General features: G+C 35.7%; 1 protein-coding gene across 1 annotated transcript in view; it reads right to left on the reverse strand.

Moving 5' to 3' along the window:
- The window catches only part of ADGRV1 (adhesion G protein-coupled receptor V1), a 712,618-nt gene that overhangs the window by 482,568 nt on the left and 206,604 nt on the right, over positions 1–23,446 (reverse strand). Inside the window, 12 exon segments of the mRNA XM_078151750.1 lie at positions 650–848; positions 10,405–10,553; positions 14,415–14,647; positions 14,942–15,127; positions 15,266–15,285; positions 15,288–15,365; positions 15,368–15,402; positions 16,722–16,845; positions 17,931–18,048; positions 20,984–21,148; positions 22,809–22,939; positions 22,942–22,987. Of these exon segments, the coding sequence (XP_078007876.1) occupies positions 650–848; positions 10,405–10,553; positions 14,415–14,647; positions 14,942–15,127; positions 15,266–15,285; positions 15,288–15,365; positions 15,368–15,402; positions 16,722–16,845; positions 17,931–18,048; positions 20,984–21,148; positions 22,809–22,939; positions 22,942–22,987 (1,484 nt within the window).

The following is a 23,446-nucleotide window of genomic DNA, read 5'->3' on the forward strand; positions in this document are numbered from 1 at the left end:
GTGTTTCCTACAATTTTTTTTTAAAACAAGGGGCTCATTTAACATACATTCCTCTCTGATGAAGAAGTAGTTTGGGGGGATGTGATACCTATCATCAAAAAGGATTAAGCAGAATGAGGAACAATGGGTAGAAATTACAAAGACAAAATTTAGGTTTGAGATTAGGACAAACCACCTAAATAATTAGAGCTCTCCAAAGGTGAAATGGACTGCTTCAAGAAGTCGTGGATTCTTCCACATTGTAAGTCTTGAAACAAAGGCTTCTGCAAGAAGCCTATCTGGATCCCCCTTAATGCAAGTGCCTTCCCTTCATCAGCTATTTCCAATTTATCCCGTACAGATCTTGTTTTTTACATACCCTCCACATGCTGTTTCCTCCATTAGGGCATGAATTCCTTGAAAGCAAGGACTCTTTCTATCACCAGAGCTTAGCACAGTGGCTGGTACACAGTAGTCAATAAATGATTCCTGGCAACTTGGTATTTTGTGGAGGAGACTTTTGTCAGATATTAGTTGGACAAGATGAACACTAAGACCTTTTCCAACTCTAAAATTCAGTGAGTTTCTGTGCTAGACATGACACAGGATTCTCATATATTCATGATTAAATATCTGATTATCTAACTAACGAAATCATCAACTCTATTACCTTTCGTCATCATCTATGATAGAGACATTTATAAAACTTAGGTTCTCTCCATGGCGAAAGATGACCAAGTTACCATGAACACTGTAATCCACACCAGGAAGGGCAGAAATGCTTTGGGAGACAAAATCAGCTGTCACATTGCCATATGTTCCATGCAGCCTCACTACTGGAATCATGATCATCCCAATGTCTTCTTCCACTATAACAAGAATTCAGAGTTAGTAGCAAACATACTTTATCAGAAGCCACCCAAAGGGAAATCATGAATTTCTTCTTTTTGCAATTAAGGAAGGTAAAGATGAGGATTTAACTGAAGGTTTGAATTATTCTAATAACTATATGCCACAGAATCTACATTAAACTTCAATTATCTAGTACTTGAATTATTAATGTGAAGAAAGATGTCAATGTATAAGAGAAGAAATCACATATGATTTACATTTTTAGTTGAAAAAAATATAACTTGGCTGAAATAGTGTTCAACAGCAATTGCCTAAGAGTCCACAAGATAGTGATGTTTTCCCATAAAATGATCAAAAGGTCATAAATTTAGAGTTTGAAAAGTCTTCAGAGACCACCTAATTACTTCTTCATTTTACAGATGAGGAAACTAAGGTCTAGAGAGGTTAAATGACTGGTCTGAGAAGGCAATATTTGAATCCTGGTCCTCTGACTCCAGTGAGAATGCTCTATCTACAATACCACCACTACTTTCTATAAGCTAATGCAAGTGACTTAAAGTATTCTGAGGTGATTGTTTGGGGTTTTGGATTTTTGTTGTTTTGGTTTGGCTTATTCTACCCTGTGGTTTCATATAGAGAGAGAGACCTAAGCAATGTGGAATTCCTTCTACTAAGCAGATCAGCACTTACTATGAAAGTCTTAGAAAGTTGCTTAGAGCAATAAGAAAGCAAATGACTTGCCCAGGCTCACACTGCCAGTATGTATCATAAGCAGGACTTAAATCCAGGTCATCTTGACTTCAGTGCTGATTCTATATACTAATATTACAATGATTCTCATTAAAATGGTTAACAATACAGAAATGAAATGTTGCTTTGAATGTTCCCAAAAATCAATATGAAATGAAGCCAATGCAAATTGCTTTTTTATTGATAGTAAGAAAAAAATGAGAGGCAGTCTGTCCTTGTGGACAGAGACAGCTCTCCGGGCTTAGAGTCAGTAAGACCTGGGTTTATGTCCCATCTCTAACACACACTAGTTGTGTGACCTTGGACAAGTCACTTAACTGCACAATTTCCCCAGCAATTCTCCAAGATTAGCACTTCTAATAAAGAAAGTAAAGAAGGTGGGGGGGGGGGACGGAATCCAGCATGGAAAAGGCTTCTGCTGTCTTTGAATTTACTTCAATAATCAATAGATCTATGATCTTAATTCCAATACACCTTCATCGGGCACAGATCACAACAGACTCTTGCCTTCCTTCTCATACTTGTATGATTCTTATCCACGTCCTCCTAGAATCCCCCACAGAGGAAGGATCCACCCCACGTGCTAGAGGCCTTTCATCTGGTATCCCTCAGTCTTACTATCTGACTGGCCTCCTCTCTCACTGGCCTCATGTGCCATTGATACATTTTATGCTTCTTCTGACAGACAACAGCACTGGCAAGACGCTGTGTCTACTTATACACACCACACTCTTTGTCTTGCCTTCTCGGTCACCTGCAAGTTTGATTCTCCTGAGATCATAGTACTCCATTATTTACAACCGTATAGCACCATCATAGAGGTCGCATGTGGCTTAGTGGATGTAGAGCCAGCTGCAAAGCTTCCCAAGAAGATGTGGGTCCAAGTTCTTTCTTTGGCCATGTCCTGACCACGTGATGCTGGGGAGCCACACAGCCTCTCAATGCTCTCGGCAGTTCTTTAAGATTGAGGTTTCAGAGACAGCTAGAAACTGCATTGGTAAAGGTAGTTCCCTCACTGGAGAATTCCCTATACCAAAGAAAACCCAGGTCCAGAACCTATTCCTATAGCATCATTAGAAGACTACTCATATTTTACAAAGGATTTGGGGTAGAAAAGACCTGGCTTTCACTGAAAGAGCTATGCTATTGCTAAATGTGATCTCAATTCACATTGAGATGGTAGTATAGTGGAAAGATGTGGAATGAGAAAGAACCAAGTTCAAATCCTGCCCGACTTTGTGACCCTGGGGAAAGTCACTTAGCCCTCTCTCAGCCTCAATTTCCTCATCTGTAAAATGGATATGATAAAAGCACCTAGCCCATAGCATTGTTGTGAAGTTCAAATGAGATGACGTGTAAAGTGCTTTGCAAACCTTAAAATACTATATAAATACTAGCTATTATTGTTATTATCATTTCTATGATCATTCACTCTTTTCCTTATATCCAATGCCCTCTAATTGTTCATCCATAGTATCTGCCCAAGATATATACAGTAATAGGTTAATTCAATGAGTTTCTCACTTGGGCACGTAGGCCCAGACAATATGTACTCTTCACCCTATTTGTTTTTCCTGTGTGGATTGCCAAACTAATTTCCCATGAGTGGCCTTAGATTTCATTGACAAGGTCCCATAATATTCTAATATACTATATAATATATATATACTATATAATAATATAATATATAATATAATAATCACAATCTCATTAAGAACAAAATCAAACAGGAACACTTGGAAAACCTCTTATCCACAAGGAAACTTTCTTACATTTAAACTTTGTGCAAAAGATCCTTATAGCACTGACGAATAAAACACCTCTGATGAGTACCTCTTTGCTTAGCTTTTCATTTCACTTGGTTTTTATTTACTCAGAGGACCACTGAGCAAAGTTACCACTGTGGTTTTATCTGTCAGATATTTATAAATACACGTAGAGAACAATCTTTAATCCTATTTTTTCCTATCAAGATAAAAGCAATTTTGTGATTTAAAAAATAAAATAATGAAAATGTATATCCTCCTTATGTTTCAGTGAAATGTAAAGTGATTATGAAGATGTGTTCAATTATAGACTATCATCTCTGAAAGATGGCCTGATGTTTTAATTTCCATCCAGAGTATTCTGAATACATTTATACAGTGATAATAAATAATATGTACACACACATTTTAGGCAGCTAGGTAGCTCCATAGTGCACAGAGTGGTAATGCCTAGAGTCAGGAAGACCTGAGTTCAAATCCAGTCTCAGACACTTACTAGCTGTGTGCCTGAGTTTTTTCATTTGTAAAACGGGGATAATAATATAACCTAACTCCCAGGGTTGTTGTAAGGCTCAAATGAGATAATAATTGTAAAGCACATAGCACAGTGCCTGGCACATTGCAAGTACTATATAAATATTGGATCCTATCATCCTCATCATTAATAATAATTAAAATCAATATATTAAAAACAATTTAATAAATATAATAATCAACCATGATAATATAATTAATGCTAATGACTAATAATTATTATATTTGTTTTGAAGATCAACTCTTTTATGCTTCACAATAATCCTGTGAAGTCAGTATCTCCATTGTACAGATGAAAAAACTGAAGCTGAGAAAGCTTAAGTAACTTAAGTAATTTCTTTCTGACTCTGCAATTTTATAGAGATGAGAAGGGAGGTAAATGGTTTGGCATTTTGATGGGGTGGCTGGAAAGAGGTAATAATGTTAATAATAATCTTTTCCATCATTTTAGAATCTTCCTCTCTGAAATAAACTTAAAAAATCAAAGTGCCTTTAAAATAATTTTGTTTCCAGAGCATATTTCTTCTGTGTGTGTTTAAGCAAGTCTGGTTACACCACCCAATTTCATCTTCTTTAGTGTCATTTCTATTTCTTCACATTTAGCACACTAAATACTGGGATACTAGAATCCAAGGGAGTGGTTCCATTGTCATCAACTATGAAAATTTATAGAATATATAAATGGTGGCAAATTATCTCTGTTTTTTTTTGTCTTCCTTTCAGCTTCTATAAATGTTGTTTGAAGAATCTGAGTTTTATGCCAAGTCTTCTTCATGCTTCTTTTCCCTTCCATAGCATTTCACTGTTTTCTGAGATGCTACTATTTATTATCTTCAGTCATCTTTCTTAGTAAACCTTTACAAATGAACTTTAATTCTAAATTGGTGCTTCCCTTTGCCTACTATGTCTTTCTACTTGACAAAGAGTTAATGCATTTACCAGCTAAGGGTTTCTGGACTCTTGTCTTCATTTTGTGGTAGCTATTTGGGTCAGTTAAATTTCTCTAAGAAATGTTTATAATGAAGAGGTGATGTTATTTCAATCCATACTGAATTTTGCAGAGTCAACATTTTAAATAAGTTGGGTTGGAGATATTTTAATTACTTTAATTTAATTATTTTAGTTCCATGCAGAGTTCAAATATTTATCCTTTCTTCCATTTTGGTTTTGATTTTGATGTTGATCTTTGTACTAACCAGTCAATAGTCTGCCTGTTTACTCACAGCTGATTCTGAAATGACTCACATACTATTAACCACTTGTTTCTCATATATTGACTGAGTCAGGAGTATTTTGTTTGTTTGTTTGTTTGTGATACTATTCTCTTTATCCAGCACTTCCCAACTCTTCTTGGAAAAAGTACTCCTCATATGCAGACTTGTGACATATGTTTAGCCTCTTTTATTTGTGGTTAATTACAAATTACACACGTCAGTATATCTTCTATCAGTCAGGAAGACCTAAATTCAAATCCAGCCTCAGACACTTACTAGCTATGTAACCCTGAGCAAGTCATTTAACCCTGTTTGCTTTAGTTTCCTCCTTATTCGTAAAGTGAACTGGAGAAGAAAATGGAAAACCACTTCAGAATCTTTACCAAAAAAAAAAAAGCCACCCCAAAAGGGGTCATGAAGAGTTGGACACAAATAAAAATGACTAAACAACAAATACCTTTTGCCATCTTTTCCTGTACTCACTTTTACTCCGAAGTCAACAAGCTTCAAAACATACACTAATATCTTTGAAAGGTCTTATGGGGGCAGCTAGGTGGCGCAGTGGATAGAGCACCGGCCCTGGATTCAGGAGGACCTGAGTTCAAATCCGGCCTCAGACACATAACACTTACTAGCTGTGTGACCTTGGCAAGTCACTTAACCCCATTGCCTAAAAAAAACCAACAAAAATAAAAACAAAAACAAAAAAGAAAGGTCTTATGGAGTTCTTCAGAGAATTTTTCTACTTGTTCACCCACTGCAACTAATGTTGGTACATAAAACTGAAACTTGGTTTCATGATGGCTTATTTACTTGTGGTCACCATAAATATTATATCATGATAATGTGGCTCATTTTTTTGTTGTTGCTTGGGCACACAATGAAACCAATTCCATTAACTCATTTACTCATCTCTCTGAAGACTACATATGAGTCATGCTTTCATTTAGCTATAATTTCCGTTTGTCTTATGGTTTCGTTAGGGTGCTGATGCCAATATGGGTGTGGTTTTGGTGACCTCCAGTAGTATAAAAACTCATTAGTCACTGGATAAGAATTCATTTAGAGTACATTCATTTAAAGTAAACAGTTAAATTCATGTTTATAAGCAAAATTGTAGTTCTTACACATTTGGCCCCCTTTTCTCATCATGTGGCAGCCATCATGAAGGAAGCAGTACTACAAACAATACTACTATGAACTACTAGTGTACAATTTTATACAGCGTGTCCTAAAAATATTCACAATTTTAAGCCTGTATTTTTATCTGTTTCTTTGTACATCAATGACCTCAAAACTCGTCCCCTGGTGGCCAATTTGCTGTCAATAACCCTTTCCTTACTTGGCTAAGATAATCCTTACAGAGATGGCATAATTTTGTAGCCAAAATAGTTTGAAAGGAATATTAAATTTACAAAAAAAGCCATATTAATTTGTCCAGGAAATTATACAGCTGAAATTCCACATTCTGCTTTTATGGAGGAAAGGTGATGCAAATCCAATCTGATATGATAGCCTTATTGAGAAAATACTAAGCCCTAGGATCAGTAGTGGCTCATATCAAGGTCCCAAATGAATGAGATCTATTCTAGTATAGTATAATAATGAATCATAATGATGAATTAACAAGAAAGGGCAAAATTATATATAACATACTTGTCACTAAGGTAGGCCAGCATGTAAAATGCTTTAGAAAGATTACTTTTAAAAATAATTTTAAAATATTTGGGTACTTTGAAGTTTAAAGACTAAACTCTCAGTCATTAAGAAAAAGTCGTTCATCAGTCAAGTAGGTATAAGAAAGTAAGTATATTTTCTGTTCTCTCCAAGGTAAGCTTCTTACCAAAAGTCCTCCGACTTTTTCTAGTCCTCATCATAGTTGAGCCCTCAGTAGCATTTGGTACTGCTGACCACCTCTTTCTCTAGAATGTTCTCTCTTCCTTTAGCTTCTGTAACACTGTTCTCTCTTGGTTCTCCAACTTATTCAGGTAACCATCCCTCCTCAGTCTCCTTTTCTGCTTCATATGTCATCTGCTGCCATCTAACTGTGGGTATTATTCAAGGTCAAACATTTTTTCCATATATACCTGCTTCCTCTTTGAAATCTCATCAACTTTTTCCAGTTCCCACCTCTACGCAGATGATTCACAAACAGATGCAGCAGCAGCCCCTCCCCAGAAGTAAAGTATCTTATTCTCAAATAATTACCTGATACCTGTAGCTGGATGCCATAGACAACTAGAACTCACTACATCCAAAGCTGAATGCAACATCATCATATAAAGGCATACCATTTCCCTGATTTCTCTCTGTCTTTTAATAGTGCCACCATTTGCCCAATGACCCCGACTTAACTGAATGTTTTAGTCTTCCCACTCCCTCATTCTTCCACAGCCAATCAGTTTTAAAATCTTACTGACTTTGTCTCTCAAACCTCCCCTCCTCTTGTTCATTTCCATTCCCATAGATACCTTCCTACTTCAGGCCTTTATCACTTCTCACTTGGAAAACTATAAAAACCTCCTAACTAGTTTCTCTCTCTACAGATTCTGTTATCTTCAATACATTCTTTAAACTTATGTATTCTTTCTAATTACTGTGATCAAGTCACCCATTCCCTATAATCACTGACTACAAGCATAAAACCCTCATGCAATTGTTGGCCTACACAGTCTGATTTGAACCTATAATGTAGCATTCTCTCACATTCTCCTTTTATGAAATTCAACTCCACTCAGTTCAACAAATGTTGATTTAGTAGCTGCTACATCTAAGATACTATGTATCCAGGCATCCTGTCAAAGTGAAGTGTTCTTCCGTGTTCTTATTCTTCCCTCTCCAGTCTTCTTGCCTTTTTGTTCATGTTAGATTCCATCCAAGAAATTGACTCTCCCCCTCTTTTATACTGAAATCCTTCCATTTATTTAAGGCCCAATTCAAGAGCCACCACCCTACACGAGGCTTTCCCTGAGCTCCCTGGTAAAAAGTGATTTCTCAGAGTATCTTGAAGCTATCCTTTGCTCTAATCCTATTTTACTCTGAATCAGTCATTGGTATGAAGTGCTGGGATTGCAGTCATGAAGACCTATGATGAAATATGGCCTTAGATGACAACATTTACTAGCAAGATGTAAAAATGGGGATATAAAAGTACCTACCTAATAGGGCTGTTATGAGGAACAAATGAGATAATATTTGTAAAGGACTTTGCAAACCTTAAAAGAACTATATAAATCCTAGTTATTATCATGCCTTTTAAATTTTTGCCTCCATAAAGACAAAGTCTTTACCTTATGTCATTTTGCATCTCCAAAATGCTATTATGTACCTAACAAACAATAAATCAATCGACAAGCATTTACTAAGTGTCAGGCACTGGGCTAGGTACTGCAGATATAAATACAAATATTGAAACCATTTCTACTTACAAAGGGTTTACATTCTAATGGGAGAGAGAAGTTTATATGTACATACGGTATAAAAATAAAATTAATAAATACAGATACATACAGAGTAGTTAAATACAAGGTTGTTTGGGATGGAGGGCCCTGGAAGCTGGGTAATTGTGAAAGGCTTCATGCAGAACAATAGTGTCAAACACAAACAGAAATGGAGGCCATTAATCCATATATAAGGATCTCTGCAGATCACACACTGACTTAGTTTTAAAATGCAATATTAAATACTAAAATCTATATTTTATTGCACTTTTATTCTTTTTGTTAAATATATCCCAATTACATTTTAATCTGGTTTGGCGGCACTTGGGAGTGTTGCTGATACAGAAGATGGTGCTTGAGCTCCACCTAGGGAAGAGAGGGACCTATAGGGAGGTAGGAAAGAAGAGAGACCATTCCAAACATGTAGGCTGGATAGGATAGGCAGTGGAGGCAATGAGTGTAGCTGCTTTAAGGAGTTTCGCTAAGAAAAGAAGGAAAGATACAAGATGATAGGATGAGAGGATGAGATGGTTAAATGAACATTTCTTAAAGATGTGGAAGATAGGTGGGGTGGGAAGAGGCCAAAAGAGAGGGGAGAGCACCTCATCAAGAAGGATCAATTCTTTGAGCCTGGGGGAAAGGTGGAAAAAGTAGGAGGTGATGTCAAAGAGCGAAGTGAACTGAAGGTTAAGCATAGCTTGATGATTCTTTCAAAGATATACATATGTGTATGTATTACATATTCAATGTCCACTTGGATCTAGGATGTAATTGATATAGCTGAAATTTATATAGATATTCCCTCAAAACATGCAGAAACGATACATCCAAATACATCCATGCCTGCCCATCCTATGTACCACTGGTCCATATCCTCCCATACATTTATCAACCTGTTAGGGGTTTTCCTCACTTTCAGTCTTGTCAAACCAAGTATCTCAGCCCATATTATTTTTTCATTCATACATTTCCTTAATGATAACCTTTGTACCACTTTTATGTATAATTCTTTGTAAAGTCTCTCACAGTCTGGCTCCATTTTCCTTCCAGGCTACGTTATAACCTGCTCATAACTACTATATGCCCTAACACTGCCTTTTGGCTGACTTTCATTTTTCTTCAGAGGCTTTGGAGTTCGATGACTAGCAGCCACACAACATCACCAGAAGGATACTGGTGTGTGTGTGTGTGTGTGTGTGTGTGTGTGTGTGTGTGTGTGTGTGTATATGTGTATGTATACATACATCTATATATATATGTGTGTGTGTGTGTGTGCGCGCATCTGTGTGTATATATTATTATTGTTGTTTAATCACTCAGTCATGTCTGACTCTACATGACCCCATTTGGGGTTTTCTTGGCAAGATCCATTTCCTTTTCTAGTGTGTCTCCATTTTGCAGATGAGCAACTGAGGCAAATAGAAATTAAGTGAATTGCCCAGAGTCACAGAGCTGGTAAGTGTCTAAGGCCAGATTTGAATTCAGATCATGGCTCCAAGCCCAGGGCTCTATCCACTGCACTGCCTAGCTGCCCCCTGAATATATGTATATACACATATAAATATATGATAAATAGATAAATATGGTTTGAGAGAGTGACAAAGACAGGGAGAGAGAAAGAGACAGAGACAGAGACAGAGTCAGAGAGACAGAGACAGAGAGACCTTTGCTTCAAGAATAATCTTTGGGGTAATTAAAAAGAACTATGCAATCCAGCATACATTTATGCATATACCAAAGCTACTGGAAATTTTCCGTATGGAATTTCAAGTTGACTAATAAACTACTATACTAATATTTCATACTAATATACCACTATAACTAAGAAAAGTGTGATATAAACAAAAAGCCAATAGTAAATGAACCTACCTGTAAAAGCAGAATATCTTGGATCAAATTCAATGATTCCTTCTGCATTGTCATTTTTCATTATTATTATTAGAATTGCAGAGATATTTCCAATTTCTGGAGGTTGATCCACCTGAAGTCCATTTTCTCTAACAGTAAAATCATACCCTCTTGGAAGATAATAGAAAGAAAAATAAACAAATCAAAGCATTATAGGATGGAATAATAAGAATTAGTTAAAATGAGCTGGTAACACTTACTAGCTTCTATATCCCATGATCCTGTATCTGATCAAGTGTATCCCTGATCAACTGAGTCTTTCCCCAAATAAAATACACTTGATGAAATTATAAGGTGTAAGGGGCAGAAAAGTGAGATGATAGATATTAGGATTTTTGCCCCTTTAAGACTGAGTCTCACTCACTGCTGATAAAGATACAAAACCTTGACTGGCTCACAACCTGAATGACCAATTCTCAGATTAGTAAGACAGTGACCCATTCCCACCTTATAAAGGGGTTCAACTTTTTCAGACTTTTGAATGGACAGCATAAAAACAAAGAAGTATTTCTACTTGGGGAGACAAGCCCTGGGAGACTCAGGAGGGATGTCTCAAAGGAGGTAATCCTTGAGCTGAGCCTTGACAGGAGCGAGGGAATCTAAGGGGCAGAAGTGAAGAGGAAGATTACTTCAGGGACGAATGCAACCTGGGCAAAGGCGTGGAGAGGGAAATAGAATGTCATGCACAGGGAATTCTGCTATAGCGTACATTTTGTGAGAGGACATTATGCACAACCAGCTTAAAAATACAAGTTGGAACCAAACTGTAATGGGATTTAAAAGACAAACAGAAATGTTGTATTTTATCCTAAGGACAGCTGGCCCTTAGGACATGCAGTTTATCAATAGTCAGTTAGTCAACAAATATTTTTTAAGTGCCCACTACATCAGGCACTCCGTTAAGCACTGAAGATTCAAAAAAAGGTAAAAGACAGTCCCTGTGAACTCTCAAGGAGGAGCTCACAGTCCCATGGGGGAGACAATATCCGAACAGCAAGGTACAAACAAACCATATAAAGGATAAATTTGAAATAATCACTCAACAAAGGGAAAGCACTAGAATTAAGGGGGATCAGGGAAAGCTTCCTGCAGAAGGTAGGAGCCATGTAATATCTGTAGTACCTGACTCACAGAGTTGTCAGGAAGCTGAAATCTGAGAAGGTATGTAAAGTTCTTTCCAAATTTTAAAATACTAAGCTTTGTCCTCTTCCTATTTTATTTTGCATCATAGTTTTTGGAAAGTACGGCCAATTTTTGGCATATGGTACCACATTTTAAAACTTGACAAGTAGTGCCATTTTTAAGTTGTCATTCTATAATGATGCAGTATTGTATTACAGTTGTATTTCAAAGCATTATAAATTGCTATTATCCCCAGCAAGTCCTAGGACTTATTAAGAAACACTTTGTGAGCGTTTAGAATGGGAAGTGGCCATTACTTACAGCTAGTATAGTTTCATAAAAAGCAGGTAATGCTTTTATTGACAGTTACTATATTGGCAAATGAGAGGAATGCTATAGATATAATATTCTAAGATTTGAGTAAAACATTTAACAAAACTTTTCATGCTGTTTTTGGGGAGACTGATATAGAGATAGTTGGGCTAAATGACAGTATGATTAAGGAGATTCAGAAAAGCTTGAATAACCAGACCAAAGAGTTAATGTGTTGGTATCAACTTAGAGAGAAATCTTTAATGGAGTAGCTCAAAAATCTGTCCTAGATCCTGAAATGTTTAAGTTTGGTTTTTGTTTGTTTCTTAGTCTAAGACTTCAATAAAAGCATCAGGAATGCTTATCACATTTGAAGATGACACAAAGCTGAGAGGAAAAGCTGTGGTGTTCCATGGTTAGAAACCAAAAGAGATCTCAATAGGCTAGAAGTACAGTCTTGGATTTAATAAGATAACATTTAACAGGAGTAAATGTAAACTTCTACAACTGGGCTAAGAAACACAAATCCTGAAGTATAACATGGAGGAGTAATGGATAGAAGATGACAGTTTCAATTTTTTAAAAAAAGATACTGGTTTTAATGTTTTGCATGCTGAATGAGTCAATAGCGCAGGCAGTCAAAACTAAACTAATGTGCCATTAAGTAATATAGGCATAATGTCCATAAACTAACAAAATTATAGTCCTGACTACTCTGCTCTGATTATACCATATCTGAAATGTTGTATTCCATTCATGGTACCCCATTTTACACAAGTCAATGACAAGCTGGAACATCACAAGAAAAGGGCAACTGGGGACTAGATATCATGTCATATAACAGCCACTTGAAGGATTTGGAACATTTTAGTCTAGGAAAAAGAAGATTTTGGGGAGACAACTAACTTGCTATCAAGTATCTTGAAGATTATCATGTGGAAGAAGATTTATACCCGTTCTGTATAGCCAGAAAGTAAAAGTAATGAGCCAAACTAGTAGAAATGGATAAAAGCAGCAAAGGGTAGATTAAGACTCAACATAAAGAAAAGCTTTTTGACAATTACTGCTATTCAAAAGTAGAATGAATTTCCTCAATAATTAATGGGTTTCTCTTCACTGAAAATCTTCAAATGAATACCAGATGACTTATTTTTCAAGGATATTTTAAAGAATAGTTCTGTTCAGATATGTATTGTAACTAAGTAGCCTCTAAATAACCTTCTCACTCTGAGATTCTGTGATTTATATATTATATATGTACATATATACTATATGGATTTATATATATACACATATACAATCATCTATCTGAGTGAAAATATAACATATTAATGAGTCTAGGAATAATACCATGTTGACAGGATATACTAGTGAACACATACCATATTAATAAGTCTAGAAATCAGAAGAAATTGGTGAAGTGTCAAAAGGGCTATTACAGGATGTTCTAAATTCAAAGTTAATAAATATGTGAAGATATTAAAAAGCAATGTTAAGCACCATACACTGGTTTATATTTGAAATTTAAAACAGGTGGCAAGTACAAAACTATAAAAGGAAAGTCAGGAAATAGGTGAAAAATACTTTATTCTTTGAGAAAATAAAGGAAGAATGGCTCTTCTTTTTTGGTTTTAATAACAGTAATTCTGCAAAGTTATTTCATATGCTAATACTCCAATCAAACAATCTTTATGATAGCTAGAAATTATGTCTATTTATCTCATTGTTGAAGGCAAAAATGTAACAGCCCTGCCCCTACTACCACAGTGCTAGGTATTTACTTGGTATTTATAGCCTATTTTATTCCAAAAGACCCTAAGGAGGATTATGAGAGTGAATTAATACAATGCAAAATAGGGTAAGTAGGAATAAAAACAAAATGATAATACAAAAAAGAGAGAGAACAGATGGTAAAATGTATCTAGGATGAGTTTCCCAATCTCTTGGGTAGAATTTGCCACACCTATCAGTTAGTTCCAGTCACATGCAACTTAGACAGAAGACAGGACACCAGAATATAAAAATATCAGATCTGTTTGTTATGCTTTCCTGCCCATCTCCACCCATTGGCTTCCCTGGTTTCCTTCAAGGCTCAGATTAAATATTACCTTCTCAAGATTTTCCTGGGCACTGCTAGTGCCTTTCCTCTGAGATTACTTTCAATTTACACAGTATAGATCTTGTATGCACACAGTTATCTGCATGTTGTCTCCTCTACTAGAACATGTGCTTCTTGAGAGCAGAGACTGTATTTCTGCTTTTCTTTTTAACTGTAGCAATTATTAGTGCATTGCTTGGCAGATAATAAGCACTTAATAAATGCTTGCTGACTGACAACAAATAAAATGAACTGAACAGTTCCAAATATCCATAAAATATATTTTTTAAATTTGCAAAAATAATGTTTAGTCGTGATTACAATTTTTATTCTACCTTTGCTCTGACATTCCATAAGAAATAAGAACGGGGGCTAGAAAGAAGCTACACCCTAGTTAGGCAAAACTGTCTATAGTTTTATGATTTTTTTTTTACTTTACCTTCCTTGTAGTTCCACTTTTGTAATTGCAAGAGAAAATTCCTCAGGACCTTCAGGAAGGTCATCATCAACAATTTCAATATCGATACTTTTAGCCTTCTCCCTTGGTTCAAAGAAAAGTTCCCCTATTGCAGGAATAAAATCTAAGCCTGCTTCTGCTGTTCCACTTACAGTCTCATACCAGAGTTTCACTTGGCCCAAATGTCCACCCGAACGAATAACTGTGATGTTAACCTAAAAAAGAAGCATTTTTATACTTTATTTCAATTTTGAACTTAATTGAGTTTCACTTTTCCTGCTTTGAGTTAAATATTTCATTGGTCGTTGAGATGATGTTAAAATCATGTGTTGGTAAAAAATGAATTACGTTAGAAAGAAAACTTAAAGGTTCATGAATGTGAGTGGATATATATCACTAGGAATAAGTGGGCCACTGCATATTCACAATTATTCTCAACATTCCTTTTCCAATGTGAACGACCAATTTGAAACAAGCATCATTAATATTTGAAGCACCTGGTACTGTACCTTCTGTCCTTCTTCTGACACTTGGAGGAGCTTAGGTGACAAAATAAACCAGCCATATGGAAAGTCACTAGCAACCATTGTAACATTGGCTGTTCTACTAGACTCACTTAAACTTCCTCCCTCACTGATTCCAGTGAGCTGAAACTCATAGAAACACTTTTCCTCAGGAATGCTATCATCTAAAGCCTATAGGACACAACAAGAAAAAAAAACACAAATTAATCTGCAGAATCTTCAGAAAAGGATCTGTCAGGCCAAACTCTATAAGATTATATCAAACAAATATGACATGGCAGAATGAGTCAGGCTGCCAAGTATTAATACCTGTATGACCACAATGGCACAGACTGTCCATCTCGCATGGTTAATTTTCCTGATGTTTCTGCAAATTCCTCTACCAAAGGGGGAAATATACTCCAGTATATGTGACTTCTCCAAATGTTCCCAGGCCACGAACCAGGCTATAGATAAGAACACAAAAATATACACTCATTAAAATTTTAAAAACTTTAAGGTAGGGGGAGCTTTCTTAAAGTTTTAGTACTTCATGGTTTTAAAAAAACAGTTGCATGGAGCTATGTTTAGGAATATGATGAGCAAACCCAAAGGAATAGGAATGATAGTCTAATCTGAATGGATCAGAGAGTTCCCGGTGGAAAGAGTTATAAGGTAAGGCTGGAAAGATAATGTGATGCCAAATTATAAGAGATGTGGAATGCCAAATGATGTGGAGTGCCAGGAGGTTGAAATTTACTCAGTAGTCCAGAGTTACCAAACACACACCCAAAGCAGATTAAAACGCAATTGGGAAATATCTAACAAAATAAATAAAAATAGAACAGAACAAAATAAAGTTAATGTGGTTTTCTAAATCAATATTTGACCCATTAGAATCCTTATACATGGTTTAATGGCTCCCATCTGTATGAGTTTTTCACTGCAGCAATAGATACCAGAGAACCACTGATGGATTTTGAGCAAAAAAAGTGATATGACCAGATCCATACATAAGGACATTGAAGACACAGATCTGGATCTTGTAATAGGAGTCAGGGATGGAGATCCAAATTTTTGGAGTTAACTACATAGTGGCTGAAGTAATTATATTTAAAATATTTTCAAAGGAAAAAGAGAAACAAAACTGAAAGAGATATAAAAGCCCAAATCACTTATTTTATAGGTGAAGAAACTAAATAAGAGGTGAAATCAATGAATGAAGGTCACATTTCTTGTTGTTTTGACTGGTTGGTTGGATGGAGAGTGATTTCACTGACATAGGGAATTCCCAGTGAGGAAGTTCCATCTACCCATGTATATCCAAAATCGTTTCACAATTTAGAGTTTTAGAGAGTAGCCTGTAGCACTAAGAGGTAAAGTGACCTGCCTAGGGTTACTTAGTGCATGTGTCAGAGGTTGGACTTCCAGGTTGTCCCAATGCAAGTCAACTTTTTATCCACTGTGCCATGCTACTTTTTCAGAAAGTCACATGGTTAATTTCAGAGTCTGGATTTGAACACAGTGATTCCTAGGCACTGCTGTTGCCACTATATCATGTTGTCCAAATTGAGCTAAGTTTGCATTGCCAATTTAGCTAATACCTTTGCAATATTACCTTGCTAACAATTCTTTATAACATCAAGATAACACAGACAAGTCATTAGATCAAGTCACTTAAAATACAAAGATGACAACAAGGAAATAATCTCTCCAGGCATTAAACCAACCAAAAAACAGTTAGGTAGACATGATTTGGGCAGAGGAAAATCATGAAAGCACTCACCTAATTAGAGCAGTGCCATTATATTTTGCTGAGGGCTCCCCAATGAGAATATTCCTAGATGATGGGGCAATCCCAACCTCTCCAGATGCACCTTTTTCTCCCTGTATGACAATTACTGCTCTACCTAGGGGAAAACAAGTTTTCAGTACAACTCTTTCCAAGAAGGATGTCTACACAATGTCTCCTCAGTACTCTATCTTATATTCCATGAAATATAGCATTAGATTACCAGACTTTTCAGCTGAAAATAAGTGCTCAAATTGAGTGCTATTGTTTACATGCAAAAATGAAGCTACTAACTCACAATTCATGGAGTGCTGTATGTAGTCTACATGGTTTTTATAAAACTGATGATAGATTTGATTCATCTTTACCTCTCATGACTAGTGCCGTACAGTTAAGAAATGGTGAGCTAGAAGTACAAGTACAGTCTGGAGCCAAGGAAGAAAGTGAAAACACCTACAATCCATAGATTTGAACCTCTGACTTTAATCTCATGAGTATAATATTTAAGAGAACTGGGCTAAATGACCATATACTATGCAAGAATACAGTTCTCAGACAAGCCTACAGAGTGAAAGAGACTATCTCCCCCTGCCCATGTAGATGAACAAAGCAATGATATTCTCTGTTTTCAGTGCAACAGTCTCTTCACTGAATACTCTCAAGGTCATAAGGCCTTGTGAGGGAAAGTAGAGATGGGTAGTAAATCACAGGATAGAAACAGCACAGTCAGCTACACATCTTGCCTGGCATCATCTTTCCAGATGTCTTAACGAGGATTATCATTGCCTGCATACCAAAATTTCTATGACTACTTTTAAAGCATGATTGAATAGTTTCAGAACCATTTCCTGGATGAGCTGTTGAATGTTTCTGCCTAGAATTCATGTTCAGTTTAGCAAGAATCAGGATTGAGTAGGAGAGAAGTGTTTGAACTTTTATTTTGTTTACTCTTTACAGATCCATAGATTATATGTTCATAGAAGAAGGGGGGAAGCCAGAAGTACACATTTCTGAAAAGTAAAAACACCAAGGCAACTACATTCATATGACATTAAACAACAAATTGGTCAAAGAATATTTTTCAAGGAATGAAATGTGCACAACCTAGGGTTTTTTACATTTGTTAACCATTGAGTATGCAATTATAATTTTTAGGGAGTTGATGTAAGTTGTAAGTGGGAAAAACAGGAGAGTTCTGCTTACCATTTACTGGTGATATTTCTGCATCATCAAGGGAAAGCAACTGAATGATGAAGCTCTTATCACCTTCCAAAAAAGTATCTTGAAGTACATGTAAAACAATACTCTTCTGAGACTCATTCTATATCAAACCACAGAATTAGGAAATATATTCATGATTGATCCAAAGACAATCAAAACATTTCTCATCAGTAAAACAATTCTATTCATGCCTCCTTTAACCAAAAGAAAAAATTCTACCTTTATATTTTTCTGTGAATCCAGAATTGCTTTTAAAGAGAGGTACTGAACTAAAAACATAGCTCTCCAGTTCCCTTTTTGGGGAAAAATAAAAATTAAAACTAAAAAGAAGACAATGCGCATCTTGATTTATCAAGGAACCTCCACCATTGGCTCTTCATTAGGTTGGGAGCTTCTTGAGAGCAGGAGCTGTTTATTGTTTGCCTTTCCCTTTGTATCACCAGCACAGGGCCTGGCATGTAATCTGAACGGCAAAAATGCTACTTGACTGCCTGTTCTTTAAAAAATACCTATTTGGTCAACATATGGTACTAGTAAAGTCCGTGGGTTTAACCCTTGCCCAGAGCAGTTGGCTTCACCTAGGTGAAAGGAAAGCAAGGTTCCAGAATCAAACGTTCAGTTCTTGAAAAGGCATGTTTTTATTCTCAATACATAAACTGCTTACTATAAAACCATTACTAACACCAGAAAAAAAATTCAAAGCATACTGACAATAGCCTAACAGAATCAACTTCATATATGAGAAATAGTTGCAAAAACTTCATTTAAAAGATACAATTAATAAGAAATTTTATTTGCAAGTAGAAATGTTCTTAGCATTTGAATTAGTTTTTTTAACAAAAGTAACAAGTCCTTAACTTAAGAAAATAACTATTAACTCAGTCATTCATATTTAGATACTTTATTCCTTTTAAATGTATACCAAATAGATTTCCATATTTAACATTCTTGAATTTATATATATATATATATATATATATATATATATATATACATACATACACACACACACACACACACACACATATATATATATACACACACACACACACACATATATATATATATACACACATATATACACATATTTCTCTCCATGGTGTGTATATATGTGTGTGTGTGTATGTACATATATGTGTGTGTGTGTGTGTGTATACACACACATATATACACACCATAGAGAAATTTCTTATAAGCATGAATCAGGAATGAAGATTTATCTTCCCAATTTAAATTTCTCTGGGAAAGAATAGGACAAGAGAAACCACAAAAGGGCATATCTATCTGAAACAAGAACCCAGTGGCCCATAATCCTCTGATGATAGATATCTCATAATTATAAAAACTGACCAAAATTTGCTCTAAATTATTTTATCATTGATAAGAAATATTGCATCAGAAATTTCAATGTGTAAGTCATCAAGTACAAAGACTACTGTTATTAATATTTTTGGTCATGGAGCTGACTTCCTTAATGGAAGAACGTTGGCTATAAAAATGACCAGTTAAGGAGAGGGGAATACTCTGAATCCTTCGAAGAATTTTGTTCTGCATACCAGGAAAATGCAGAGATATTCCAGAGATAACACTGTGATGACCATTCCCAAAAATATAACTGAGAAAGCTAGCTGTTAATGATTTTGCTCTGCACTGCTGACAAACTAATAGAATCCTTTTAAGAAAGTTTCTATATAACATGTCAGTCACATGCTCCTCTAACACGACATTATAATCTCAAAAAGAATAAAACCAACATAAACTCCATTCAATACAAATGAGAGGATTCATACTACATAAGCCTATATGAGACAGAGTGTATACCCTGGGTGGAGGTTGGACTAGATGGCCTCTGAGTCTTCCAACTCTGCAACTCTACTATTTTAGAATTCTATAATATGCTCAGCACATAACCTCTACCCTGCATATAATGAAATTGTGCAATGCTTTTAATAGCGCTTGGCCCTGAAAGTTACAAGGCAAAATTGACTTTTCTAAGATGTTCAAGGTGTTTGTACCTCATCTGGTTATTTGGCTGCAAAAATCACCTCTCAGGTCAAAACGCTTGGCTTCTTTTGTTTCCAACATCAAAATCAAACTATTTGTATTTTGATTCAAGGTCCACCATATTACTCATGTTATTTTCCAAAAAACTCTGCTTGACCCATTTGGTCCCATCACTGCCTTTCCCCTTCTATTCTTATCATGTTCAAATTTCTGAACCTTCTTAAGTTTCTTTTCACAAGTTAAAAAACAAAACTGCTTCTACCAACTATAGTTGTTCCAAAGGTACATCTTCTAAGAGAGGGCTTCTTAAAGTTTTTCCACTCTCGACCCCTTTTCGAGTTTCACCAGCATTCATTGGCATTGCAAGACCTAAGAGTTACGTGTAGTGCAAAGTGAGCACGCTTTGTGTTCAGAACCCAGGCTGCAGTGAAGGTAAGGATGCAACATGGGCAAGTGCTGCCAGAAACACCTCAGATTCATTACACGTTTGATTTTTAATTAATTTTTGGTCATTGTACGTTCAGAAACCTTTTACTGGTGCCAAATTTTTTGCAACCTCATATGCGATCACAACCCACAGTTTAAGAAGCGCTGCTCTAGGAGATACTTTTGCAACCTCATACAGCTAATTATACAAGCCACAGAAGTGCATGAATACACATACCAAATAAAAAGCAAACTATCCAATAAAAATACCTATTCTTCCCACAGAGATATGCCAATATCAATATATACTTTTCAGTATACTTTTGAATTTGATAATCAAATTTACTAATTTACTAAACAATATGTATTTGAAAATTGTTCACCCCCTATTCTCCCATCTTTCCTCTTAATAATACATTTTCTTTACTAAAAAGTCAGGGTTACATAAAATTCTAGTTATACTGTGGTTAATTGATGTGATTACCACACCAAATTATATTGCTACTTTGGAAAGTGAAACCAATCTAAATCTGTAAAGAATGCACACACACACACACACACACACACACACACACACACACACAGAGGACTGTTCCTTACTATACCTCTTCAAAATGAAGTGTTCCATTCAAAGGACTTAGGTCACCTCTAGCTGCTTCCTCCAGAACCCACAAAAGTTGGACCACTCCTTTTCCTCCTTGGGTTCGGGTAACTGTCAATGTTATGTATGAAGAAGGATCATCAGCTGTTACAGCTTCTGGAACTGTTACCTGGAAGCAGGAATTACACAAAATTAGATGATGGATTAAAAAAAAAAAGAGAAGGGAAAAGGAATATAAGAACCTCCATATTCAAATTTGGAAGATAATTACATAAAATGGAAGTATTCTTGATCATAATTGCTACTTACCCCAATCAATGCCCATGGATTTTAGGGGATCCTAATTTTCAAAGTTTTCATTGATATTTCTGAAATTAATCTCCCAGTTTAACTACTATTCTTTAAATTGATTTAATCCTAAATTAGACAGCATCACCACTTAGATGTCTATCAAGAAGTACTTTCTCGATTCCAGTATGAAATGTACAAATTCTCTCTCACCCTACTGACAGCAATAAATTTTCCTGCCCACTGTTTGTTGTAGCTATAAGACAGGTTAAAAAGCCACATTATCTGCTATTCATATGTTACAGAAAACATACTTAGAACAACAAAAAAAGAATCTAGCAGTACATTGGACACAAAGAATGGGAAGCTGAAGACAAATTCAAGGGACAGTATTTCTAAGTTGATTTTTTAGTAAAATAATCAAACAGGGGATTTTGAGGCTGTGACCATAAGATATGTTACCCCATCCAGAAATAAATATCAGAGATTATAACAGTAGTTAAGTCAAATAAGTATATAACCATTACTTTTGAAGATTATAGGCATGTGAAATTATCAGCTAATTTTAAAGTAATGAGCTAGAATTTGCATAGTGCTTTAAGGTTTGCAAAGCACTTTACATATTAACTCATTTGATGCTCACAACAACTCCATGAGGTACTTGCTATTATTATCCCCATTTTATAGATTAGGAAACTGACACCCAGAGAGGTTAAGAGATTTGCCCACAGTCACACAGCCAGTAAATGTCTATGGCAGGATTCAAACTCAGGTCATCCGGATTCCAACTCCTGAATTCTATGTGCCATAGGAAATTTATATTATAAAAACCAAGACTAGAGATGTGATAAAGACAGAAGTATTACGGCTGGTATAGGATTCCCTGTGATTCAAGGCTTGAACAATGACTTTTGGTCCAACCTCAAAAGTCAATGGCAACTTACAAAAATAAAGACATCCGACCAAGGTAGAGCATATAAAACTACACAAAAAAAGGTAATAATGCCTCTATTCCTCTACTGGTGGTGACAGCAGATTCAAGCAGATTAGTTTGTACAGATTTATGAAAGTAGGGCAACCCCAGTTATGTTTTGTGGATATTTTGATCAATAAAATCCTAAGATTCCCTATTCTATTCCTCAGAGTTAGGTAATTTTCACCCTGAGAAACACTGAACTGCTTTTGAGGTAAAATGCAGCCATAATTACACTTATCTAGTATGTTTGCATTCCTATAATACTTTCAACCTGCTTGGAAGATTCTGATAGTTGAATAATGAGATTTGACTAGCAAATAATTTATTTAATAGCTCTATTTTTTCCTAGTCCTAATCTAATCCTCAATTTTTTTAAGGCTTCAGGTCCTTTAAATTTAATGAATATAAATGAAAATATCACTAAAAGGAAGCCAAGCTAAGTAAGTAAAAGGAAAAACAAATCAAATTTGCAGGAACAAGTCAAGAAAGTGTTGACACATTTAATAAGAATTAAATTTGGAAAAAGGTCATGAGGAAAGGATACTCCTATTTACATCAGACTTACAGTCCTTTCTTCAAATCCAAATACTCCCAATGGAGAGTCATTTGGTGGAATAGTGATGGTCACTTCAGTATCAGCACCAAGCCTAGCACCTCCAGTCACGCTGATTAAGGAAATGTTGAAAGTTTCCAAGACTCTGCTTCAGCATCATCAATTATGGCAATTTCCAGTACTGCAGTCACCTGGCAAAAGAACAAACACAAAACAACATGAACAATCTTCTGTGTATTTCAGTTGAACTCTGAGACTTTGAATCACACTGGCTTTAGTTCTTTTAGCTATGATTTTCATTCATAGCTTTTAAAAGGAAGTAGCACATTTTCTTGGACATAAATAAAAAATCTTTTGACATAGTATTTGTATCAATGTAAGAAATAAAATGGCTATTCCAAGTCAGAAGACTGTTGTTATTTTCAACTCTATTGATTTACCTGGTGACCTCTAAAATAAAGGGGATAAAATAATATAATCTGTGAAATCCCTTCTTCAGCTCTAGCATTCTACAAATTCTGATCTAAATCAGCCTTTGAATGCCTTGCTACACACAGTGAAAAACAGTTTACCTAAAAGTCATTATGACACTATGACCAGACCTTGAACCACAATCAAGGGAGATACTTATGGAAATGACAAAGGGGCCA

Source organism: Phascolarctos cinereus, unplaced genomic scaffold (genome assembly GCF_003287225.1).
Source record: "Phascolarctos cinereus isolate Bilbo 61053 unplaced genomic scaffold, phaCin_HiC Scaffold_4;HRSCAF=312, whole genome shotgun sequence".
Lineage (NCBI taxonomy): Eukaryota > Metazoa > Chordata > Mammalia > Diprotodontia > Phascolarctidae > Phascolarctos > Phascolarctos cinereus.